The sequence below is a fragment of the Rhipicephalus sanguineus genome, chromosome 8 (assembly GCF_013339695.2).
Source record: "Rhipicephalus sanguineus isolate Rsan-2018 chromosome 8, BIME_Rsan_1.4, whole genome shotgun sequence".
Taxonomy (NCBI): domain Eukaryota; kingdom Metazoa; phylum Arthropoda; class Arachnida; order Ixodida; family Ixodidae; genus Rhipicephalus; species Rhipicephalus sanguineus.
The window spans coordinates 53,211,928-53,238,687 of NC_051183.1; the positions used below are offsets into that span (position 1 = coordinate 53,211,928).

The 26,760-nt window shown below is 44.9% G+C and overlaps 2 protein-coding genes across 2 annotated transcripts; both read left to right on the top strand.

The window, feature by feature from the left end:
* Positions 1-895: 895 nt before the first annotated feature.
* LOC119401895 (15-hydroxyprostaglandin dehydrogenase [NAD(+)]) lies at positions 896-14,864 on the top strand. Its single transcript, XM_037668900.2, has 7 exons — positions 896-1,094; positions 9,237-9,360; positions 9,806-9,912; positions 11,271-11,367; positions 12,726-12,802; positions 13,040-13,194; positions 14,434-14,864. Exons 1-7 carry the CDS (start codon positions 996-998, stop codon positions 14,549-14,551), a joined length of 777 nt encoding a protein of 258 aa, XP_037524828.1. The 5' UTR covers positions 896-995; the 3' UTR covers positions 14,552-14,864.
* A 2,397-nt stretch (positions 14,865-17,261) lies between these two features.
* LOC119403225 (15-hydroxyprostaglandin dehydrogenase [NAD(+)]-like) lies at positions 17,262-22,390 on the top strand. The gene is made up of 4 exons (XM_037670171.2): positions 17,262-17,354; positions 20,249-20,372; positions 21,695-21,801; positions 22,289-22,390. Exons 1-4 carry the CDS (start codon positions 17,262-17,264, stop codon positions 22,388-22,390), a joined length of 426 nt encoding a protein of 141 aa, XP_037526099.2.
* Positions 22,391-26,760: the final 4,370 nt, after the last annotated feature.

The window sequence follows — 26,760 nt, forward strand, 5'->3', positions numbered from 1 at the left end:
GACGTACAATAGTAATCGTTGGGGTTTAACGTCCCAAAACCACGATATGATTAAGAGAGACGGCGTAGTGGAGGGCCCTGGAAATTTCGACCACCTGATGTTCTTGAACGTGTACTTAAATCAAGGTACACGGGCCTCAAGCATTTTCGCCTCCACCGTAAATGCGGCCGCCGTGGCCGGGATTTGATCCCGCGACCTTCAGGTCAGCTTCAGCGGTACTTCAGCGGTACGTGCACTCGAGCAGCATAAACACTAGGCCACCGTGGCGGCTTACGATGGACGTACAATGACACGCTGCGGTGGTCTAGTGGTCATGGCGCTAGACTGCTGACCTGAAGGTCGCGGGATCGGATGCCAGCCGCAGCGGCCGCATTTCAATGGAGGCGAAATACCAGAGGCCTGTGTAAATAGATTTAGGTGCATGTTAAACACCATATGGTGAAAATTTCAGGAGCGCCCAACTACGGCGTCCCTCATGATCATATAGTGGTCCTGTGACGCAAAACGCCAACATTTATTATTATTACGGTGTACAACCATTTCAATATAATTCACTGGTTCCAATGACTATATGAATACTACAGGAAACCAAGGATGAAGTATGCATACGAACTTCTTGTCTACGTGGGCTGGGGCGTATGAAGTACAGAAAAGAGACCCAGAATGAACTCTACAGTTTTTCTCCGTCGACGCATTCTCTTTTTTTTTTTTTGCCGAAGTAACAGACATTAGAAAAAATACCGATATGCTTGGCAGTGACGCATTGGGCACTTCACAAACTCAACGGCTTCCAAGCGCTGAGAACCGCTTTTTATCAACCGCGAACGATATCTCTTCCCTCGCTGGCCTCCCGCCGGAGCCTCCCTTGAGCACCCGCGACCGACTACGCGATAAAACGCAGAGTTGCTAAAAGTGGGACAACACGGGCCACGTTTTCCGTCGACAGCGAAGACTGCCCGCTGTTGCATTCGCAAGTGCGTGGAGATAGGTTCGCCATGAGTGACGATCTGAACGGAAAAGTGGCCCTGGTCACAGGCGGAGCCATGGGTCTGGGAAAAGCGATCACGGACCGCCTTCTTCAGCAAGGCTGCCGGGTATGTTTTCTTTACGACACACCTAGCATTCGAACGCGTTTCACTCAACGTGATTTGTTTTTGTAACAGCAATGCTGTGTATGCCCGTCGCAAGAACTTCGGTGTGTAGTAGTAGTAGTAATAGACTTTTATTCAGCCAAATTCATAGGCCGAGCATTTCGACCGCCTGTGTACAGATGTGTACAAAAAAACTACCATCACCATGAACCGGTTTGTGCCACAGATATTGGGCAAATCACACTACTCACCGCTGGTCCACTAAAGATGAAGAAGGCAACAGACGGGCGGCAAACACCAATTAGGATTTCTAGACAGACGCAACCAGTAACTGGGAAAAGCTTTAATAAACCATCGTGATTAGCCCAGTGATGAACACCGTGGCCGCACATTTCAGCTTCGCTGAAGAATCTGTACGGAGTGATTCAGCAGAACGTGCAGCGAGAGAATACTAGGGAACGGGAAAGGCAACGGCGGCTGCGAGAAGACACCGAAGCAATCGAAGCCCTAGGCGAACGATGACGTGCCCCTACATCTACGGGAGGTGCGAACGCTCGGTTTCAGCGCGAGTTTCTGTCTCTGGAGTTTGGACATCCGTGTCGTGCCTGTTACTTTTTGTGGTTTAACTCGAACCTCTCTGCGCTGAGAATCAACCTAGAAACAACCAGCATTACCTAGCGAAAGCCCAACTACAGCCTAGAAGCAACCAGATTAGACTTAAGGATCGTCCAGCTTGGCTCTTTCAAGCCTTGCGTGACTTTGCGCAAGCTTCGCCATTCTTTTTTCTTGTTGAATAGGATATATTTGCAACAGTCAGCAAGATAGGGTGGAATAGATTCCGCACAGTTACTGATATGCCTATTTCTCCTACATACGGGATGTGCCGTGAAAATATTCTTGCGCTGCTGAGCACGCAGTTGTGTGTATTACATGAGTGATTCTAATGCGACCACTATTTTGAACCACTGCACTGTGGTGTCTCCTGTAGAATTTGTCTGCGACAAAGCATAACAAGAAAACTAGCCGTCTGGAAAATAAGCAGTAACTTATATAACAAAAAATTATTTCTGCATCGTTGAAGCAGGAAAGCGGCAGTGGATTGGAACACAGATAAATAATATTCAATGTTAAGCGGAGAACTCATATTGCCGGACGGGACAGCAAGGAACACACGCAGAAGCGCTTACTTTCAACGATTCTTTATTTGAGGCCAGATCAAAAACATATAAATTTCATTACAAACACTCAGACATGTGCATACGTGGAGGCGTCAAGAAATGTCAGTTCCTTTCTGGTTAATGATAATGAAGGTGCTCCGACACATTCTTGGCCGAGCCTGTGTAATGGGGCTGATTCAATAATTGCCGCGTGAATTCATCTTCGTCCTTGCATATAACAGAACACTCATGAAAGAGAATCGAGCACCCGCACGTGCTGCAATGCGCGGATACTGGCAGAGAATAGGAAGCGTTCATATAAAGCATCTCAACGTGCTCGACGGCTGCATAGCGTCATTGATCCGATAGCATATATTGTGCGACGTGCACTCGGAACCTCTTCTGGTGAGTGTGAACTTCAGACTCCGGGAGCGAGACATGCACGAAAAAATAAGCGCAGCTGCAGGTTCTGTGGTAACGTTAATGCTCCTTGAATAATGCGACCCGTCCAAAATAGAACAGTTCGTATCTCGGCACGCTTTTTTTTTTCGGCTGAGATAGCTGTGCACTTTGCTTGGCAATCTTTCGAGTGCCACTCACAAGGCATAGCTTAGCGTCACCCCTTCCGATACTGATGCAAGTGCAATTCCTTGAAATGAATATATCCGTTACTGTTATGTAGGGCTGGCTTTATGCAAATTCACCTCAGTGTTTTTGACATGTCCTCGTTGTCTTAACCGCGACGCTGCGCAATGGTTGACACATTTTACGTGCCTGTTCATGTTTTTCATGATGTCTAAATTACTTTGATTCTTGGTTATGCACTTACAATGAGACAATGCGACGGCCTAGGAACCTCGAAAGAGACTTTCTTGGCGTTCATTTATATTTGTACAAGACATGCGGTGCACACTGTCTCTGTATATATGTTTGCGACATCGAACATCCCGTTGGATGCTAGAAGAAACTTGTTTAATGTTTAAGTCTATTTACCGGGTAGTCTATTTTACCGGGGCAGCGTATTCTACAGTTCCTGAAAAAGGAAGAGTCTGTTTTATTGTGCTATTTTTGTCCATTCTGCCTAATTAACGAAGATGAAAATTCGGGAGAATATTGAGGACGTACATAGGTCACCGATGAGGCATATGCGCCTTGTATACCGCTACCAATACTAGCAGCATACCAGGCGCATATGCCTAACTGATGACCTATAAGATCTTCTATGTAGGCTTGAACAACTAAAGTGACATTCTAGTAGCAGCAATAAGGAAATTATGGACCGCGATCTCTCGTTGCACAAACGAAGTGCGCAAAAACACAGGTGCAAGAAGCAGCAGATCCAACATGTTGAAACACGGTAGCGGCATGGAAGCGTAACTTTTGGGGAAACGGTCAAATTGAAATTGCCAGGCACTGACCGGCGCAAGAAGTGCTTTGTGAGAGAGGAAGCCTATCCATTCATTACTATAAAACAGTTCTCCAGTTGTCGAAACTAAGAGCGAATGTTCCGTAGATAATGACGACGTCGGTTGAGGATCAGCAATGCAACGTGTTAGCACTTTTCGAAAGCCTATGTAATGTTCTCTCCCGTTTAAATTATGCGTACTAGTTTAGTTGTTACTTCCTACTTGTGGAACACATCTTGCCCGTCTCTGCCGTTTTCTGGTTTCTACACTGCAATTGTGGGGTCTGCCGCCCCCTACATCACGGTGATGGACGTGCAACCCCAAGAGGTTCCGTCCGGTTCCGGTTCAACCGCGGGGATCGCCTCGAGGAAGCGTGGTAACACAGCAAGCGAGAGCGAGGACACCGAGCTGTACTCCGCATCAGGCGATGAGTCCTCCGAAGACGGCTTTCAACCTGTGTTGTACCGCAAGGCCAAACGAAGAATCATCAACGCATCGTCGGCGTCAAGCACAACCACTGTGAAAACTGCGCCTCAGCGGTGGCCCCACTCCATCCTGTTTGTGCCACAGAACGCTATCGACAATCTGCGTGTCCTCAACAGGCAAGCATTGTCTTTGTACCTTGAAAACACAGTGCCAAACGAGATCAAGGATATCAGGCTAAACACGAGGAAAAACATTTTGGCAATCGATGTCATGAACCCGAGTGCGCTGAGCACGCTGCAGCATGTAACGCAGCTGGGGAACATCAAAGTCCGGCCAATCATTCCAGCGGATGGTGCCACCGTAGCAGGTGTCATCTATGACATCGACACTGAAATCGCCAATGAAGACCTCTCAGTGCTTATAAAACCGGCGAATGAAAACAACGTCATTGTGCATGTAGGTCGCCTAGGTAACACACGTTGTGTGCGAGTAACGTTCAAGGGTGACTGCCTACCGTCTTACGTGAAGGTTGGCCATTTTCGTCACCAGGTCCGTCCATTTATACCGAAGCCTATGCAGTGTTTCAACTGCCAGAAGATTGGCCACGTGAAGGGCGTTTGCAGAAATTCCGCAGTGTGCCCCCGATGCGCCGAACCTCATTCAGAAGACAACTGTAGTGCAACTACGCTGAAGTGCCCGAACTGTCATGGTGCTCACAGTGCTTCCTCCAAGGAATGTCCTCAGATAAAGAAGGAGATTTCTGTTCTGAAACAGATGGTGAGAGACAGCTCAACTCACAAAGAGGCAGCGGAAAAAGTGAGGCGAAGACGACGTCACCGTCGAAGGTCGTCACGAAGGACAATGTCGCATTCAGTGAGAAAGTCCGTTCCTCCGGTTCCCAGCGCGGCAAACACCAACGCCGCTGAAACAGGGGCTACTTGTAGATCTCTCTCAACAAAGGAATGGCCACCACTTAAGGAAACGCGACCAGTAGAGAAGCCACAGCAGAGGGAGCCTCAACCACAAGTGCAAGATGCTACAACGGCATGGCACACAGATCACCAAGTGGTAGCGATTCTGCGATCATTGATGAACGCCATTCGCATGTTGTTAGGCAACATGAAGACGACGTCAGCTAGAAGTGCCCTTCAAGTACTGGACGCTCTCAGTCCGGTGCTGGCAGCCCTTGAATAGACCATGGCTCAGTCACCGATGCCTTTCAGGGATGAGGTCCGGAATGCAGCAATATTTCAGTGGAATGCCAGAGGACTGAGATCGCGCATTGCTGTTTTTCGGCGATTCGTGTACGCCAATAAGTTTCCCGTAATCGTCATCTGCGAGCCGAATTTATCCAGTGCAATAAGACTTTCTGGATACGAACCTTTTATGTCGTCTGCCATTACTGAAAGAAGCAAGGTTCTGGTGTTCATTCGCCGCGATCTCACTTACATCCTTCAGCCTGTACCACCTCATGATGATAATCAATATGTATGTTTAAGAGTGAAAAAGAAGAGACTTACCATTACAGTTGTGGGCGCATACCTATCACCATCAAGTCGGTTTGATCATAAAAGATTACGAGATATCCTATCATCAGCCCCGGATCCATGTGTTATCATCGGGGATTTTAACGCCCATCATACTCTATGGGGAAGCCCGAAGACCGACGTGAAAGGCAGAAATTTGGTGTCTTTCGCCTCCGATAATGAACTTTGTTGTTGAATGATGGCAGTCCTACATTTTTACGTGGCTCCACATACAGCAGCTGTCTCGACTTGGCTTTTGTTTCACGAAGCTTAGTGAGGCATGCGGGGTGGTTCACGGACATAGAAACGCATGGGAGTGACCATATTCCCACATACGTCAAGATTAGAGGATTGTCACCTTCCAAGATACACGACACGATACGAAGAGTGGACTGGACGAAATTTGAGTCTCGAATGGAAGATCAATGTCAAGACCACATACTAGACTTGGAACAGGCAATCAAGAGCACTGTACAGGAGTCTGTGCGTACCTTCAACTGCTCTTCGAAATTCACGGACTTCGACCTAGAGTTGGAGAGACTTCGCGCAATCCGGCGACGTGCTGAAAGGAGGTACCGACGCACGAAGGCCATTGACGATTTACGGACTGCCAGACGTATGCAGAAAAAGATCCAGCGCCGGTTGGATAAGGTCGAATTCCAACGCTGGACTGCTTTCTGCGAGTCTCTCGACCCTCGTAAGCCATTATCGCAGCTATGGAGGACGGTACGAGGTTTGCGGTCATCCCCCGTTCAGAGGTCTCCATTCAAGGCGTTAGGCATTTACCAAAAGCGACCAGATATTGACGTAGCAGAAGAATTCTGCGCCAGATTAACTGGACAACTTACAGCACCCGACAGTTTACAACTTTCGAACAGCTGTCCACCACCACGTGACCCCCGCATGGACCTCCCCTTCTCCATCCAAGAACTGAGGCAGCGCTCGCTTCGTGCAAACGTTCGTCAGCGCCAGGACCTGACGGAATCTCCTACAGAGCCCTGTGTCATCTGGGTGAGCGCGCGAGACTTGCTCTGCTTGAGCTATATAACGAATCTTGGCAGGAGGGCACACTCCCCTTAAGTTGGAAAACAAGTCGTTTGGTACCACTGTTGAAGCCTGGCAAGTCACCGCTGGAACTGGCATCTTATCGTCCGATCGCATTGGCAAGTTGCGTGGGCAAAGTGATGGAGAGGATGATCCTCGGACGCCTGGAGTGGTACATGGAATACAATAACATCTACCCAGGTACCATGGCCGGCTTTCGCCGTGGTCGATCATCAATTGATAGCGTCATCGACCTAATCACCTTCGTGGAGCACGAGAAAGGCCGCAAGCGTCTTTGCGCTTCTTTGTTCCTCGACGTCAAAGGGGCCTATGACAACGTTACTCATGAAGCCGTCCTTGCCGCGCTAGAAGACGTCGGAGTGGGCGGTCGAATGTTCAAATGGATACGCAGCTACCTCTGCATGCGATCCTTTTTTGTGATCACGGAGGACGGGGACACTTCCCTACACTACAGTTATCGTGGTGTTCCCCAGGGCGGTGTGCTCAGCCCTGTGCTGTTCAATCTTACGCTGATTGCTCTCCATACACACCTGCCAAGCACTGTTTGTTTGTCAACTTACGCAGATGATATCTGCGTCTGGACATCTGCGGTAACTCGCCTGCAGCTGCGAGCGAGAATCCAGAGAGCAGCCACTCAAGTTGCTCTGTACCTCCGTGATCGAGGCCTGGAAATTTCTACCGGAAAGTGTGCTCTTCTGGCATTTACGCGCAAACCAATGTCTAACTACAGTGTATCAATCAATGGTCAAAGTATACCGTATTGTCGATCACACAAGTTCCTGGGTGTCATAATAGACAGAGAACTATCATGGAGTCCTCACGTCTCGTACCTGAAAAAGCGGTTGGCAGGCATTTCTCACCTCTTCAAGTTTTTCGCTGGAAAGACTTGGGGAATGTCGCCCAGTGCTATGTTACAACTGTACAGGGTGCTGTTTCTCGGTTTCCTGCGATACAGTTTGCCTGCATTAACTAACGCAAACAAGACAAGTCGACGCATGCTACAGAGTGTTCAGGCCCAGACCCTCCGGATTTGTTTAGGCCTGCCTCAAAGTGCTTCAACAGCGGCGACCATAGCCATCGCCAAGGACCACCTCATAAAGACTCACATTGAGGTTGAAGCACTGAGGACCCACATAAGGCATCTTGCCCGGACACCACACCACCACCTAGCCTCTCTACCAGCGGACAGACCACGCACCTCCTTTTGCCGAACAGTAACCGCACACGGCGACTCTCTACCGACTGGCTTCACACCGGCGGCGAGACCTTCGGTTCCTCCATGGTGCCTGAAACAACCAGTCATCAACCTGACAATACCAGGCGTCCAGAAAAAACAAGATCTGTCAGCACCAGCTCTTAAACAGCTCGCTTTACTTCTATTGTACGAGAAGTATCACGACTCGACTCACGTCTACACTGACGGCTCCGTCCTACCGAGCAGTTCAACAGCGGCGGTCGTGATTCCAACGATCGCCACAACTATCAAGTTCAGGACGGCTCACCCAACAACATCGACGGCAGCAGAGCTCACAGCGCTTCGCGCCGCGCTGCTTTTCATTAACGACCAAATGAGAAAAAGGTGGACGATTTTCTGCGACTCCAAGGCGGCACTGCAGTCTCTACTGTCGACTTTACGCCGCGGTCCGCACGAACAATTGGTATTTGAGACTGCCGAGATGTTCCACCACCTCACCGAGAAAGGACACTGCATTACATTTCAATGGCTACCAAGTCACTGTGGGATTATCGGCAATGAACGGGCCGATCAAGCTGCCCGTTCAGCCCATACAGAGGACCGCGACCTGTCGATACCTCTTTCTAGGACAGACGCTGCTCGGAAGCTCCGCATGCTCGCTCGCCAATGCACCATGTCAAATTGGAATGAGCCACATTTCATGCATGCACGACTACACACCTTTGATCCAACGTTAAGCCTTCGACTGCCATCAAGACTTCGCCGAGGTGACGCCACCGTTCTCTGTAGATTATGGCTGGGCGTCGCGTTTACCCATGCGTATGCATTTCGCATAGGGATGGCCGACTCCACCGCCTGTGAACACTGCGGCGACGAAGAAACGATTCGGCATGTTCTGTGTGACTGTCCGAAGTATAGAACACAGAGACAATCTCTTTGCCATGCTCTCAACAAGATAGACGACCAGCCTCTATCAGAAGAAAGGCTTTTACGCCATCGTCCGGACATAACGTCGCAGAAGAAGGCTTTACAAGCACTACTCGCCTTCCTGCGATCCACTGGCCTGTCAGAGCGCCTCTGAGCGGAACGCTCTTGTGTGTGTGTGGTTGTGATTGTTTTTTTTTTTTTGTTGTTTTGTTTTTTCTTATTATTTATTTTCTCTCTCTCGCTTTCAACCCCCTATTCCCCAACCCCAGTGCAGGGTAGCATACCGGATGCAAACTTCTGGTTAACCTCCCTGCCTTCCTCTGCTCTTTCTCTTCTTCTTCTTCTTCCTACTTAGGCACTTAGTTATAAAGTATTTTTTTAGCTTCAGCAACGCATGACCCTTGGTTTACACAATCTCCCTTTGTGCATCTGCCATTCCGCAGGTTGCTTTCATCGATTTAAACGAGCGCACTGGAATGGGCACTGAGAGTGCTTTGAAAGCAACGTTTGGAGAGGACCGCGTCATATTTATGAAATGTGATGTAACTAACGACGAAGATTTCGAAGGTAAGTTTACGCATAATGCTAGGCAAAACATTGTTTCGTGCTTTCCTGACGCATCACCAATATCGTATCGTAGATGTCATCGTTCAAATGCAATTACTATTTTCAGGATTGTTAGTTCCCTCAAAATCAAATTCTGGGATCTTGCGTACAAACGTCATCACGGGGTACTCTGTACTGAGGTACTACGAATTAAGCTTGACCGCCTTGGCTTTTAAGCACCTGTATCACCTGCCCCCCCCCCCCTCCCTCCCCGTAGAAATGCAGCCGCTGGGGTGTGTGGCTGAGGGAAGTGGGGTTAATCACGCCTTAGCTGCATAACTGGTACGCTAAGCTACCACCACGTCTGGTATCCCCAAGGAAACTTAAGCTTAAGCCCCCAAAAAGCCCTGCCTAGTGTGTCACAAATTCATTAACTCACATGAATGTGTTTTCCTTTATTCTGAAGATTGCTTTGTACGAGTCAAAAAGAAATTCGGACGACTGGACATAGTGGTGAACAACGCCGGATTCGCTGGCGAAGAACACTGGAGAAGGATATTTGAGATAAACACGGTAAGTGGTTCGTACTTGAAAACTGCGCATTCTATGCCCATACGCCTGAGTGAGTGCATTGCCCTCCACGCCGCTCAGACATGACATCAATGCTACTTCACTTTACTGTGGCCCTCACATAGAGGACCTGGTTGTGCATTCGCTAAAAACATCATACGCTAGAATCACTCGTAAGAAACAGCACAAGCCGATTGTTATGTTCCGGACACCATCAGTGAACCCGGCTGAACCGTTCTAACGAAACCATTCTTGTATAACTTTTGTGCAGTGGACGAGGCAGCTTTATCTTTTTTTTTTCGGCACATATTTATCCCTATTTTCGATGAACAATTCACGTAGTAACGAAATTCATAGTTCAAACGCGTTTCCAGGGAGACAATTGCAATTTGCCTTGTTGCTACAAAGGTGCCATTCTATTCTAGACGTACAATATTGTCGCTTGCACCAGACGTCAAGCAGTGAACGTCACCTTCATTACGTGAAATCTTGGCATACCGTCGTTTTCTGTTCCAGCAATTTAAGTTCGAACACTCCAAATAGATGATGATGATGATGAAATAAACTTTTAATTTGCCAAAACAGTGTCCCCGAGCTCTTAAGCTTGGGTTCACCCTAGGTGGGAGGGTCCCTTAGTCCAGGAATCCTCTGGCCACGATCGCCTCCCGGGCCCTGGCGACGAGTCCCAACAACCTCCTCGCCGAGACGCGGGAGGCCAAGATCTCCGCACCGGACCTAGACACTCCAAATATGGCGGAATAATATTTTTGCTTAACATTTAAACGGGAGAGACCTTCTGCAACAAGGCTGAATAAATATGGTTTTCTGTGCTTCCATGACGAAGCACGCAATATTCTGCCTTATTTTTCTCGCGCAACAATCTGTCTTGGTTTAAATAGTTGTACGTCAAGCAGTTTCCTCATTTAAACATAAACATTGCTTTACCTGAGTAAATGAATATTGACAGAAGTATCATAGCACTTTCCTTGTCTGTATGCGCCATATTCTTGTGCACACATTCGCACAACATCTAACGTCCCGAAGTTAATTGGTTTATGCCTTCAAACTTGCCTTACTTTTCCCAACTAGATCTTTCACATTACTTGCGACTCCAAAGATACCGTTATCTCAAACCTGAAGATAGACATGTTTGAGTTCCTACTTTTTATTTGTTCCGGCACAGCTCATAGACTTTCTTGGCTGTCCCAACGTGTATCGTCTTGCTATGAGTAAGACTTCCTTGTTGCCCTCTAAATACCTCCGGCACAGCGTACAACAGTATACTTCCTCCATTACCCCTAATTACGTCTTAATTGTGCGTGTACATTCCTTCTTTATTCCTTAACATATATACCTTTAAGATGGCGGTGTACTTTGGAACCCTCTTGGCACTAAAATATATGGGAAAGGACCGAGGCGGAGAAGGCGGCTACGTCATCAACATTGCATCCATTGCAGGTAAGTATTGGACATTTTTTTACTCAAACACACAATCACCACTGTAACTAACAGCGATAGGTCAAGCGAATATGGCAATGGCGGATACTAAGCTTCTGGCCACGTCATCAAACTAAGATGCTGTTTTCAGCCTCACATGTATCTGGGGAAGAGCAGCAGCGTGTATATCTTTTTTGTGTCTAAATGAGACCACCTCATGCAAGCAGCGCTTGGAATATTGTGGTACGTCGAGTCATGAACGGATGCTTTTGAACATCAATTTAACTTTCTAGTGCATTCACGTTCCCAGTCTCTAGGAAATTTTGATTTGATTACACTGAGTCTCATGCATTTCGAACTAAGCAAATTATAATTTTCTGCCGGGCAACACAAGCACGAATAATGTCAATGACTTCCGCAGACGTTACACATGTGTAAGGCAAGTGAGAAAAACGAAACCGAGTTGTTATCATAAGGGGGCTTCTGATGCTTTACAATTGCCACGGCAATAACTCCAAGTGTTTATCGGCGTTCTATATAACGATAACTACGCAGCTCGAGAGCACGCACAACAGTAAAACGCGGAGCTTATCTCGTCATATTTATCTGTATTTAGAGGGCAACAAGGAAGTCTTACTCATAGCAACACGATACACGTTGGGACAGCCAAGAAAGTCTATGAGTCATGATGTTTTTTATGCGCGTTCATTCAGAAGTTTACCGCAAAGCTTGTTGAGATCGGCACCTTCGTCATGAAGCGTCCATAAATTCGTGCGAGCGCCTCTCTATATACGCGCGCCTTATCGTCCGCTTCTTGGCTCTCAGCACCCTGGGAACAGCCTGTTTTTATGTGTTTCTGCGTCATCTGATACGTAAGCTAAGTGAGAATTTCTCTTTTTGTTGCCTTTCATAATACCGCACAAGAGAGGGAACTGTTCCCAGCAAAAGGAATTGCCTAATAGTTATATGGAGTCCTCGTATAACTCAGTATTCATACATACCACAGTTTAGTGCAGTAAAAGTGCTAACAGCATTTTTCTTGCCTAGTGTAGCAGTTGCTACATTGTCGATGTTAGTTAAATAATCATATTTTAAGAAGCATATACTTCGAAATATATTCACAATCGTTTTATATTTATTCGCTCTGACGACTCCGCAAATATGTGTTTCTGCTGAACGTGAACGTTATTCTCGGCCACCATAACCACAGCCTGTAGGCGCCAGCGAACAGATGCTCTTACGCTTATTGGAATTCCCGAGCAGTTAAAATTAGTGTTGTTTTTGAAAATATTTGTGGTCACATGTCATGCCTTTCAAGCCATCCAAATTGTGCATTTGGGACGTAAATCTTCATTACTAGTATAATCATTATCTTTCAGGATTGATAGTCTGCCCTCCCATACCCGCCTACAACGCTTCCAAGTATGGCGTCATCGGACTCACGAGAGCATTCGGGGTAAGCATGGCGCGAATATTTTTCACCTTCTGGTATACACAGATGACCATAATTTTTTACGGACTCTTCTGTGCCCTTGCGTTTGTATCGCTGAGGTCACTTACGCTATTGAACACCAGCTAATAAACATTAGAAGGCTATTGTCGTATGACTATATATGATAAGCACTCTGCTCGCACTATTCCTAACGGTTCTTATTCGAGAAAAAAAATTTTATTCTCAACCATTGCATTTCAGACCGATCTCTACTACAAACGCACGGGAGTGAAGGTGAGTTGTCTGTGCCCGGAACCCATGGAGACAGACTTGTGGCATGGAATAACCAGTTTCTGCCAGGAGATAGCCCTGAACACACCTTACATCACCGAGAACTACAGCAGTCGTGTGCAGAGGTGAGGAATATGCCATAAAAGCCTAAACAAGGAGAGAAGTGGGTGGCCATCACCCGATATGTAGCGCTTTTGTTCCCGCAGGAACGTATCAAAATTTCTTCAGGCGTGCTCGAAACGTACCCTGTCACATTGTTTTCCAAAGTAACACACGTATCTTAGAACAAGGTGCTATGTAGAGCGGCAGCTTCAGAGCACTCATTTGATTGCCAATATACTTTCTCATGGTAATTGTATTAAGAATTTCAGGAAAACGCCCTCAACGTTCTGTGTAATCTTTTCACGAGTATTATCACAAAATCAAAACATTACTACCCCGCTATATTCCTAGATATGCCGTATTATGGAATTTGAGGAGTTTACTCGTGAAGTAAAGCATACTGTATTCTGTACTAAGTATACCTGTCACAGTGGTCTAGAATTTATGGCGCTCGACTGCTGACTCGAAGGTCGTGGGAGCGAATCGATAAAGGCAAAATGCTAGCGGCCTGTGTACTTAGGTATAGGTGCACGTTAAAGAATAGCAGGTGGCCGAAATTTCTGAAGGCCTCCTCTACAGCGTGCCTCATAACGATATCGTGGTTTTGGGACGTAAAACCCAACCTTTATTATGCATTCCCTATGTCTTTCTTTTTTTTTGGAATTTCGGCAAGTATTCATACAGAAACGGCGTCATTGCTCTTTGTTTGAAAGCATGTTTATTTTTATATGCGAGCAATACAACATCTATATCAACAGTGAAAGTTATGCGAACATACAGCAACATTTTCTTCACCCTAAGGACTTTGACTTCGATGACAGCAGGAGGCGTACACTTCTCGTTTTGTGCATGTGTCCAATATTCGAGCATTCATACTGTTTTTTATGAATTGGTTTTACTCTAGAGAGCTGCAATATCGCGAGCATTATTTGTGGCGAAACTGAAACGGTGCAATTGCGAGCGACTGGAAACCGATGGTTGTGAGAGAAAAAATTGGTAAAAGGATCGAATTAAAGGAACAAATTGGTGTCTGGGTGTATCGGCTTAGAAGAAGTGACATGGCCTAGGTGTGAAATCCTAACCAACGAAATGTATTTAGTGCTCTTTTTTTTTTTTGAGGTCTTACTGGAGGAATCGTTATAAATTTTGCCTCTTCATTTTTTTTTACTTCTATAGAGAGGGTGCATGTTCTGGGTCCATAGAATTCATTTATTGCATCGACTCTCACATTGTGTTTTACTATCGTTCATAATTTCTTCCAGGCCAGAGAACGTCGCCGAGGGAGTGATTAAACTCATTCAAGATGGCATCAACGGCGCGGCACTACTTTCACTCCATGACGAAGGACTAGTGTACCATGCATTCACAAGCGTCAGATGATCCTGCCCATCAATGGGCGCAGTATTGATTGCCAATATGTTTAAATCCCTGTGGTTCACATCCTACCCGATACGTCACAGAATATTTATAATAACATTGTTCACTGAACCTCTTGCAAATACTTCTAAGCGCAGAAATTCTTGAGGGCGGGAATATTATAGCTTGATTTCACATTGCGGAACGACAGTGTTCTGATGCATACGCTGGTACTAAAGAACATTGCCCGCAGGCAATGTTCTTGAAGTAAGAATAGAAAAGAGGGGCTGTTTCACTCACGTTTGTTTACAAAACAATAAACATCTGCAGATTTCTGAAGTCTAGCTCTTTATTTTGTAGTATTTCAAAATGTACGTAGATGTACACACGCGAATGCGCGCACGAAATCCCTGAGTCATTAGTCAAGTCAACGGCTCTTAGTTTGTGAACAACTTCAACATGACCCACATCAGTAGCCTGAGTAATGTGAGTGACACCATCGACAAAATATCTACAGAAAAACGACGAGCATCAAAGCAGTACTTCACTTGAGTACTCAGTACGGTGTAGGGGGGCTGTTCTAGTATTAAGTACTCCCAAATACATAAACACACCGTATAGAAACAGGCACCGACGACATGCAAGCGCCCCTTTCAGTTTGATATGGAGCCCATTATTATTCAAGGTGGAGTCCGTTTACGACGCATATGCATCAACTAGGCCCTTGGCAAGTCCACTTAGCCCTGCTGTCACATACCTTTCACTGTGGATCTGCAAACTATAAATCAACACTTCTTGTTGGTTGTCTTATGGTTTGAATGTCATTTGATCACACCTATTTTACTATTTTAGCGCACTTGTTAAGCAAAACAGACGACAGAAGAACGACACGGACACTCTCTCTGTTTTGTTTAAGAAGTGTGCTAAAATAGTAAAATGTATTAACAACATTCCCAAGCCTACGCTCTGTCAAGCTGTTAGAGCTGCCCATGATGATTATAGGTAGAGTTGGTAGCATATACAGTAACTCTAATTCTGTGCACCAACATTGCGATTGTTTATCTCTATACTTCTTGCTCGTCGCATTCATCGCCGTGACAAATGCTCCGAAAGGGCCTGGTTGAGACACCTACAGTCCAATTTTTATTTTCCGGTGTCACGACTGACCTTTAATATCATAAATTTTTTCTCAGACATCGCATACGTGCGCAACAAAACGGCTTCCTTGCTACTCGGTGACGCAAAACATGATTTAGGTTACACCATGCCTCTGCATCTGGAGACCTCTTATGCAAACGAAGCGGCAGAGAATATATATTGTACGACCATTGCACTGTAAAAGAGACATACTTTGTGTGCAAGCTTCGTGCACGCGACATGTGAGGTGTTGAACAATGGGGCGCCCAATCTGGAATGCTGCATGCTTAAGGTAGGGCGTCATTAAAAATTTACCTTCATGCTGCGCATGATTTAGTACTATATACTCAGTTTTCTTGTAACATTTTCCTCACAATGTGAAATCTAGTAACTTTTATTCTTCTTTTTCTGTTCACTCTTAATACTAAACGAGCCCCGCCACGGCGGTCTAGTGGTTATGGCGCTCGACTGCTGACCCGAAGGTCGCGGGATCGAATCCCGGCCGCGGCGGCTGCATTTTCGATGGAGGCGAAAATGTCTGAGGCCCGTGTACTTAGATTTAGATGCACGTTAAAGAACCCCAGGTGGTCAAAATTTCCGGAGCCCTCCACTACGGCGTCTCTCATAATCATATGGTGGTTTTGGGACGTTAAACCCCAGATATTATTATTATTATTATTATTATTATTATTATTATTATTATTAATACTAAACGAATGCACCGCCCGATTCCCCCGAGGTGAGTTGTGGTAGTTCATTAAGGAACCAACCAACCAGACATTTGAGTGCTACGAGAGGCTGCGGATCTTGAGGAATTCCTGCCGACTGTCCCGTATCACTTTAACCAACAGATTTTTTCGTATCAACAAGCAGAAACCATCTTCATTTTGCTTCTGCTTGTGCAGTCGGTGTGTAAGCTCTAGCACATTAGATTTCGTCACACCTGCTGGAGCGGCCGGCGTTCCGCCTGACCCATTTCGATAAGGTGTGCCCCTGCGAGAGCGCTTAAGCGCAAACAACCACGTCGCTCGAATGCTTCACTGCCCCAGCGTTCCGACCACGGCGCAAAGTAAACGCAAGTCCAATGAACACGTGACAGCGGTGCCTATTTTCTATGCAACACATTACTGATTTGCTCATGCGAACTGCATTTTCTCGCAACCGTGAATAGATCAGCCCGTGTGAATAGTTCATTGACCTTAGATATCATCGCGCACTACATATGTGCCTACTTAAAACAGGACATTATGATGTCTTGCGGCTGGAAAGTGTGCTTTCGTCTACTCCTCTTCAGTCTTGGCTGAAAGGTCCTTTTGTTGCTGCTTATCGTTCCGAGCAAGGTACAGGATTCTGAAAATATAGGACGCGCGAACGACACACAAGCTTGGTTCCCAATACGGATATCGTAATGTATCTTAAAGAAGAAAGGCATCTAGCGAAGCAAGTCCATTTCATTCGTGTAGACTTGATATCTAGTCTGATCTACATGCTGAAAAGCAATAATGGATGCGCATGTTGTACACAATGCAAATGACAAGCGATATCGTGTGTTATTTATATAACGGGCTTGTGCACCTCATCCTCATTCTTAACACCGATGGAGATTCGAGGTACAGTTGCCCTCGTAACCGGTGGCAGCGGTTATTTCGGCAGGGCAGTGGCTAAGCATCTTCTAGACCGGGGAGCAAAGGTAAGAAAACATCATAGCCAGCCATCATCACTGGGCATCCATCCCAACGATGCCGCAACGTTAGACAACACAGGAAAGTATGCAGCGTGTAATGTTCGCCCTCTTCCTTCTACGACAAAATGTATTCTTGGCACTCGGCTTGGACATGACATGACATGAACTTTATTGGAGTCCTGAGGAACTCGAATCTGTGGAGCCGAAGGCCTCCAGATCAAGTTCGTGGCTCCGCCCACGATGGGACTTGGAGTCACGAGTTTCTCTCGCATCCAAGAAGTTTAGGTGTGATAGCGGTAGCAATGTGCTTTTCGATTTATTGTGAGTTTAGAATAACAGAGAACTGAGCTAGTTAGTAAGTATTCATTCTAAAAAGACAGGGCGTGCAAACACGGACACAAGAAAGAAGTCAGGACACCACAAACGACACCTGGCGAGTCGCTGCATATAGTTATTTGCAGAACTGCTTAACGTCATTGAGTTTTCTAGACCCTTTTCGTATGCGTAATTCTGCGGGCGCTAGTGCAGTTCCTCTCAGAGGAGAACCCCGGCCATTGTAAAGCTTTTAGTATGGATACTGAATGCATTTATTACTCCTTGCCGCATGAGGACTTGTTAAAATGTGTCAATGAATGTATCAACGAACAAGGGCACGAGACTGTTTTCCCCGATAAATGTGCTGTTTCTACCGGGGCTTTTCTAGAAATTTTTCCCATGTATTTAAAGTTAACGCTGGCAGGTTGGAAGGAAGGCGTTTATGTGCAGAAATCAGGGATATGTGTTGGTTGTAAGGTTGCTCCGGTTCTTAGTGATTTATACCTTAGCAAGATTGACAAACTTTTGGAAGGCGCCTTAGGTAATTCGGTTATTAAGGTTTTTCGTTATGTGGACTATTACGTGATTTTTTGTAGTGGTGACGGCTTTGAAAACGTGGTAACCTCAGTGAGCGAGAAATTTGAATTACATGGAGGAGGGCTGAACTTTACTAAAGAGATGCCTCAGAATAATGGAATTTCTAGATATTTCCTTAACGTTTCCGAAGAACCACGTGTACTGGCAGCATGCTCTTAGATCTTCAAAACCGCTATTAAGTTTTTCGTCGAAGCACTCGAAGGTTGTAAAAAACGGTATCGCCATGTCTTGCCTTAAGTTTGCCCTCACCAAGTCGTGTGAGCACAAAATGAGTGATAGCTTTAACGCACAGCTTACGCGTCTTTTAGCTGTAGGTTATCCCCGTGATGCAGTGGACACTGTCGCTGAGCGTTTAAAGAATTTCATTATGTTAAGTCCGAGCATGGTTGCAGAAAGCGATAGGAAGAAACGTGTTGTAGGTATACCGTACATTCATTGCGTGTCTCACAGGCTAAAAAAAGTAGGAAGTAGATACGGCGTGAATGTTGTTTTCACGGCTGCCAATAAGCTAGGTAAGATATGTGCCGTTGTGCAGAGGAAGAATGAGCGAGTAAAAGACAAGAATCGAACCGATATTTGTTTCGTAAAACACATAAACAAATTCACTGATTGTCGTACAAGTGTGGTGTATAAGGTTCCTTTCAGCTGCGGCCGCTTCTACGTAGGACAGACGGGCCGCTGCATTAACCAGAGATTATTAGAACATAAAAAATCACTAACTGGAGGCTCACCACCTAACCTATCGTTACATTGTCGAGATTGTAAGCGTACGCCAAAATTCAATGAATGCGCAGTTTTGTACCGACATAGGAACGAAGAAACGCGTCTGATGATTGAGGCATGGCATATCAAGAACAGTGGTAGCGCATGCGTGAGCCAACCGTCGATTAACTTGCATAAAGATGAAATCAAATGCCTTAACAGTCATCTTTCGCGTAGGCCCCCACGCGTGCCGGATTGATAGGTTCGCCAATTGCATGGGCATGCACAGACAAGTTGTCGTGCCTTCTTTCTTTTCCGCCGTTGTGCATCTATTCAGTTGTCAGTCAACGTTTGTGGTGTCCTGACTCATTTCTTGTGTCCGTGTTTGCACGCCCTGTCTTTTTAGAATGTACTGTGAGTTTGCAATGTGAAAATGTTGGTGGGATTCGGCATTTTCTGGGTATAAGACAGAGTGCAAAAGTAAAATGCGGCAAATCAAATGGCTGTTGTGGGGAAGCACTAAGCCACTGTTAGGCACAGAATAACATTTTGGTCTCGTTAACAAGTATCGTGTGTTGTTATGGGTTTGTCCTAAGAGCTACGCGACCAGAACGATAGGAGCGATATTTTTCCCGATACATCAATTTAGTTGGCAAGAAAGGACAACTGCCTATAGAACCATATGTTATGCTTAACTTGGCCTACGCATATGCAAGAAATTTTACTACCACGCCGGCATTCAATCAAAATTTGGACAGGCAATAGATGGATGCTGACTGCGAGTACCTCTACAGTCGCGTCTTCATTACTATTTTAGACAACAACCCAAAAAAAAAAAGCTTGTCGCGTATGTGTGTCCCATGTTATGCAGTCATGCTGAACTCATTCAGCGAGGCGACCGATATTACTCAACCCTATAGCGACAAATCTTCAAAAAAATTGCCGCAGTTCTTTCATGTCTTTTTTTCATGAGTCCTTCCTTTATTATACAAACCTGGTTAAAATGCTTTTCCTTTTTCATTGTAAGGGGAGTGAAGAAAGAGACGGATCTCTGAAAGGACAAAATAAGTTCATGACGTACACTACACGAAATAAAAGACCCCAGAGGTGCAGCAAACTGCATTTCCGCCTGAAGTGATCGACATGTGTTCTACCGTGGACGTCAGTGAAAAAAATGCTTCCTACAAATGTTCCATTTGGCTTTCTGAAGGCACATGCCATGTTGAGCCATGTTGAGAACTAAGGCGGAACATTTAGAGTTTGAAGGTTCTTTTCTTTTTCGTCAGGTCGGCATCGTTGATATAGAGGCGAAGACTGGCAATGACGTTTGTCGACAGTTAAGCCAGAAGTATGGGGAAGACAAGACAGCATTCTTTGAGTGTGACGTCACAAATGTCGAGCAATTCGAGCGTAAGTTATTTTGACGATCACCGTCATTGTTTCTGCTGTGTGGTTGGTACGAGACGGGTGTATATATATATATATATATATATATATATATATATATATATATATATATATATATATATATATATATATATATATATATATATATATAATCTAGATGTACCTCATCCGGATGTGCATATATATATATATATTGTAGGATTTCGGGCTGCGTCTGGCCCAGTAACCCCTAACGTATCCCGAGCCTCGGCCGCAATTTCCCGCTGCCAGCGGCTGCTGACCGCGTGACGCGAGCGCACACGTGATCCTCGTTTCTTCTATAAGCGCTCGCAGCCGCCGAGTGCTCCCATAATATATATCAGTTCGTAAATTCAAGCACTCTAACTTGCCATTTGATGCACCCGCGTTTTCTTTTCGGAGGGATCGGCCATACAAGTACTTATCATCTCAAATTGTCAAACTGTTGCGTACGCTTTATCAAACCTGTTTCCACGTGAAACTGCGCAAGACTTGCATTATATAATCTCGCGGCTGATACAACGACAAAAAGAAAGTATCATATGCCACATTTCACGATATTACAGTACACCATAGTTTGCAGAGGGGTACATTCTCACCGCCTCAGCCGAAATTAAGCAAGAAAGAGTCTGTCGAATGGCGGCAGTTACAAACCCGATCCTACCCGAGTCCAGATATCTTGCATATAATACGCCCAGATTTATACACAACAGACAAGTGCAGACATTTCTACTCTAGAGCCACCTTAGATCATATACTAAGGAGATGTCCAGAAATAATAAACAATAGCCGTGATGCAGCCTTAAACAGAGACAGCCTCCACGTGCGCTGTGAATCTGCGTTGTTCACCTCGGACCTGGAGCACCAACTGTGGTGCCGAAGAAGCCGCCAATGGCCACCAACCCTTGGCCGAAGCCTAGGCGGGATCCAGGCACATCCCACCAATTCGCAAGGCAATCGATAAAGTTAACTTATCTGTTCTGATATGCCTTAAAAGCCACGATTCCGTCACGCGGCGCTCTGGAGTTAGTTTTCACTGTGGATCTCTACTCAAACTAAGCTAACGTCAACAATTTCACCGTGGCCACTTGCGTCTACTTGCTCATACCAGTACTGTAGCGGAACACTGAAAGAGTTGCCGCACGTATTTGCTGCGCAGTTTCTTTCAATGACTAAAGTAGTACTTTCTTTTACATTTATTATTTGTTCGGTATATACCTATTTCGGAAACAGTTCACAGACGTCGTCTTGTAATTTCTGACGGATGGCTGTGGGTAAAAATTGTAAATCTCTCTTTTCCCTAACAGAAGCGTTCGTTGAGGCAATCAACAAGTTCGGAAAACTGGACATTGTCGTCAACAGCGCTGGCGTTCCAGAGCTCCCAGACTGGAAGAAAGTGTTCGCCATTGACGCCGTAAGTGTCGTGAGATATTCTTACCATGTAACCTAAAATCGCCGTTTGCACGCGTGTAGCCGCCTACACGCACGCGAAAAGCCGGGTCCCTTTGTTTAATTATATGGTATGAAGATTTCAAGTTGAGACAGTGCTTGGTCATGTCTAGCTTCACGGCATTTTGACTAGCTTTCATGGTATTTTTAAACTCATTAACGCTACATTCGTTGTTCAATTTTGCGCTACATATCAGCGATAGTGTCCTGCTAAAATTATGCCTTTAGCTACGACACTATATCTGTGTCGGGCACAATCGGGCACCCAGCATATGATGGTCTACGAAACCGTCGGTCTTCACCGGCTGAAACCGCGTTGCACAAAGCAGTTTCATATCCTCCTAGATAGCACGAAAACATGACGCTATATTGTAGTAGCTTTTACTCTGACAAATGTCTTCCTGGTTGTATTTCTCGCTTCATATAATGGATACTGCTTCGGCCACCTCCAGATGGCGGTGTACCAAGGTACACTCCTGGCCATGAAGTTCATGGACAAAAGCTGTGGCTGGAAAGGGGGGCACGTTGTCAACGTAGGCCTCTATCACAGGTGAGATGGCCCCTGTTCTCAAAGCTGCATCACATTCGTCCCTGTTCTGGTATTCTTCAAGTACTAAAAGAGAACACAAGTATTTAATTACCAGTCATGCAGTGGTGCATTAGATAATTCTTGAATGGACAGAATGCACTGGAAGATGGACAAGTATGAGGTATGAAATGGCCAGAGTAAGTTGTATTCATTATCACTCTTTTCCTCTGTCCATGTCCCAAAGTGACGCGAAAAATAGTGGTGCTGCCTGGGACCGCATCAATGATCTCTTTTGCATCACAACGTTACACACCCTTTTCTACAGTCACTTTGCCCTGGAGTGCGCATATTATTGCCAACAAATATTAGTGATGCATTTTTGTCACACTTAGTTCAGCATACTGGGCTATGTTCATGAAAGTGGGCTTAAACCTTGAATGTAACATCAAACTACACGTTGAGCATAAAGGACAACGTAGCGCAATGCTAAATTAACTGTTAATTTAAGTTGCAAGCTTTTGGAATCAAAACTACAGTGATGAGCCCGCCGTGGTGCACAACTCTCAATTAACTGTTTTTAGACTGAGGTATTTATTAACGTATGCATAAATCTATCCAAGAGAGGGCAAACGCGTGAGGGGAAGACAGAAAATTAGGTGGGTAGATGAGATTAAGAAGTCTGTAGGTGTAACGTGGCAACAGAAAGCACAGGACCGGGTTGATTGGCGGAACATGGGAGGGGCCTTTGCCCTGCAGTGGGCGTAGACAGGCTGATGATGATGATGATGATGATAATTATGATGATGATGATGATGAAATCTATCTGGACGATTGTTCTTGTGCTTCATTCCCATCGGAATGCAGAGGCTTCAGTCGGGCTTCGAATCAGTGACATCACGCTCAGCAGGAGAAAGTCATAGCCATTGCCCCATAGAGCTCGATACTGCGTGTTCATATGATGTGCCGTGAATTCACTCGATTCCAATTATTCATACTTTTGCGAGATGAATATATGCAATTGACGCTGAGGAACTGAAAGGCGGGACAAGACTGCCAACTGTCACGTAAAGAGGAGCAATGTCTCTGTATATGTACAGACATTCAAAATAGGCAAGTAGAATTAAAATGAAATATTGACAAGCTTACGTGGCTACTAATTTTGGTTACCATTTTTTGCATGGCTAACAACTTCTGCCTAATAATGTCAATGTAAAAAAAACGCAATAAAAACCATAGAAACAAGCATTATGATCGCTCTCATGCCACGTCAATTCGGATATAATACGTAAATAGGAACGACTACAACCATCATATAGCCCGTGAAAGGGAGAAAGTTATGTTGCTGTGACAGTGCGCTTCGTTCCTTTATTTTTGTTATACCTAACGTGATATTATTGCGGAATAACTGTCTCTTTTTTCTGGACAGGTTTCATGTCATGCCCACCTGTGCCTTCCTATGCTAGTGCTAAAGCTGCGGTAATCAGCTTCACCAGATCTTTCGGGGTGAGCCACACGTGTTTGTAATACCTGTAGTCCGCCGATTGTCCCTGTATAAGGTAAGAGCACCGGTATTTCTTTACCGGAAAAATTGAATGTGTGCGGAGTGTGGGCACGCATGTTTGCACATTTAAATTCGGTCTGTACAAAGACAATAGAAGAAGCTATAGTCTAAAAGAGGTGACATTAAACAAGCCGGAATCATGCTTCTTGTCCCATAGTGTAATACATAAATGAAGTTTTATACATCAGTTTGCCAAAGAAGACAGTTTCAGGAAAGGATTGACGCTTCAAGTGGCGAGAAGTATTTGAACTAGGAGCGTCGCCACAGCCAATTACGTTTGAAAAGTGTACCCTCTTCGTCAGGGCAACGTCTGCTTTCCTTAGAACCCTTTTTAATGTAGTCCCGACTTCCCCCGTTGAGGATAGAGAGAGAGTGAGTGAAGCGCACACAAATGCCTAGAACTTTCTAAGAATGTGAACCCAAAAGTCTACTTGGACCTTCTGTTGATATGTTGTTGAACGTTCTGCCGACGTGCTTAACTTGATGATGGAAGCTCAGCAGATTTCTTCTTGAAGTTTATGTTCAGCTTAGTGCTGATGCCATGTCGGACATTGTGGCGGTATTTCTCTCACACTTTATATTAAAACCTGGTTAAACTTTCTTTTAGGCTTTCGAAGGATTTCCCATTGACAATCACATGCATTCCGCTGACATTTATCAACTATTATATCGATGTTCGTAGAACTTTCAAGTATCGTTTACTTGAACTTCTGCCAGGATCCTGTGGAACCGATGCTGTACTGCGCTCACAAACAGCGCAATTTTGATTCCTTCCATGGTAAAAATGCCAGCTACACAGAAATTAGGTATCATACTTTCCCTGCCTCGCGCGTTGATTAGTCCGTTTCCGCTCGCGTTTCACCGTCCAGCAAATGTGAATGTCCTTGCGTACCACGAGATTCTTTAAAGCATGAGGGCGTTGCATGACATTATAACTAAAATGCCAGCAAGATAGCTTTCTTTTTTCAACTAATCGATGTTGTTTCATTCTAGAGTGACCAGCACTTCAACAGAACAGGCGTCACTGTGAACTGCATCTGTCCTGATGCAATGGAGACTCCGCTTTTGAAGGGACTGCTGGATTCGTCCGTGCAGGGTGGCCCCGAATCTATGGCTGTTGCTGAGTATTTTAAAGAGAGCATACTCGAGTACGGGCTTATGCATCGTTACTTTGTGTAGTGATAGCTTGATTACCAGTGGCTTAATAGAAGGAAAAGACACTCAGTTTAACACTTGAACCTTCGTTTATTACAGCCATGAAAATAAGAAATAACATCAAAATATATCATTCGATTCAATATTACAAAAACCTTCTCACATAGTCTCATAAAAAGTCACTGTGACGATACTGCAACGTTGCTTACTGAGGACCATAAATTGTCATTGTCTTTAATCTAAACGCACGTGAGGCACATGGGTGGGAGTTTGATGCTTCGAAGAAATGCTGTACAAAGTTTGCATATGCACGGCGGAGGCACCGGGATGTTTAATACGGCACAACAAGCTGAAAATCAGATTGCTTGCTTTGAAAGATGCCTATTTTGTGTTCTCTCTAGGCATTCTTAATCATCGTTCTATTCCTGTGCATATATATATATTTGTATATATATCATCTCTACCTGATCATCATCACATAGGGTTCTTCGTCATCATCCCTTGTGGGGGGATACACCTTTAGATCGTTCTGTGCCTCCGATGCGGTCGGTTCGCTACATCTTCAAGGCGTATATTAAAGGCGTGCCAAGTGCTACGTCGCAATATATATATATATATATATATATATATATATATATATATATATATATATATATATATATATATATATATATATATATATATATAATATATATATATATATATATATATATATATATATTCTTTTCGTTAGACTGCGATATGTGATAAGGTAAATTAAATTCATTCAACATCTAAGTTGAAATTATAATTTAGTTATGACAGGTTAGAATAACCATACCAGTTGGCATAGATTTATTGGCTCTTACGCGTTTATCTCTTTTTTAGAGTTGCACACCATTTTTTTGCTATGTTCAGTGTGGAGTACGGGTATGTTCTTGCTGCACGCTTTCGTAAAATAAAAATGTGATCCGTACGGGCACCAAAACAAACTATAATATATTGTCATCTGCTTACTGCCGCCCTACAGCGAGGTCCACTATGTCACTTAGAAACACAATAAAGTTAATCAATGTCAACCGTCCTACGGAGCGTCACAGGATCAATTTCAATACGCGAAATATCCTTGTGAAGGGACAATAAAACGAAATGATAGATGCTCCGCGAAAAATCAAAGCACCCTTTAACACTACTCATTCAATCTGGTTTGCGGTAAGGTTTTCTTTGCACGATCATAATGCGCTCTAAGCATTTTTCTGCTTTCCCTTTCTTGTTTTCTTTTTTTGCAGTTCATCTACGGATGCTCCGCATCAGTTCGTCCTAATGACGGCACGAATTTCAATGCATTTTCGCTTGACCTGACTGTTACCGCAAATAGACGGACTCAAAGTTCCAGGAATTCATTTTCTGGCCCATTTAGAAGGCTATTTGATCCCTCGCTTGAGAAATCAAGAATAGCTAAACACAAAAAAACTGTAACAAGATATGACGTCATTGTAATGTCATGTGAGAACTTCAAGGGTGTGTCAATCACTCTGTACTCTTAGAATAAGAGAGAGCTGAGCTAGTTGGCAAGTATTCATTCTAAAAAGAGAGGGCGTGCGAACACGATCACAAGAAAGAAGTCAGGACACCACAAACGCCGTTTGTGGCGTTTCTGGTGTCCTGACTTTTTTCTTGTGTCCGTGTTTGCACGCCCT

Bases quoted from the DNA above. Each gene is read 5' to 3' on its own strand.
- LOC119401895 (XM_037668900.2), top strand. From the start codon at position 996: ATGAGTGACGATCTGAACGGAAAAGTGGCCCTGGTCACAGGCGGAGCC. The intron at 11,368-12,725 runs GTAAGTATTGGA...ATTATCTTTCAG, and splicing joins CAACATTGCATCCATTGCAG to GATTGATAGTCTGCCCTCCC. The intron at 13,195-14,433 runs GTGAGGAATATG...AATTTCTTCCAG, and splicing joins TACAGCAGTCGTGTGCAGAG to GCCAGAGAACGTCGCCGAGG.
- LOC119403225 (XM_037670171.2), top strand. From the start codon at position 17,262: ATGGAGATTCGAGGTACAGTTGCCCTCGTAACCGGTGGCAGCGGTTAT. The intron at 17,355-20,248 runs GTAAGAAAACAT...CTTTTTCGTCAG, and splicing joins TTCTAGACCGGGGAGCAAAG to GTCGGCATCGTTGATATAGA. The intron at 21,802-22,288 runs GTAAGTGTCGTG...GGCCACCTCCAG, and splicing joins AAGTGTTCGCCATTGACGCC to ATGGCGGTGTACCAAGGTAC.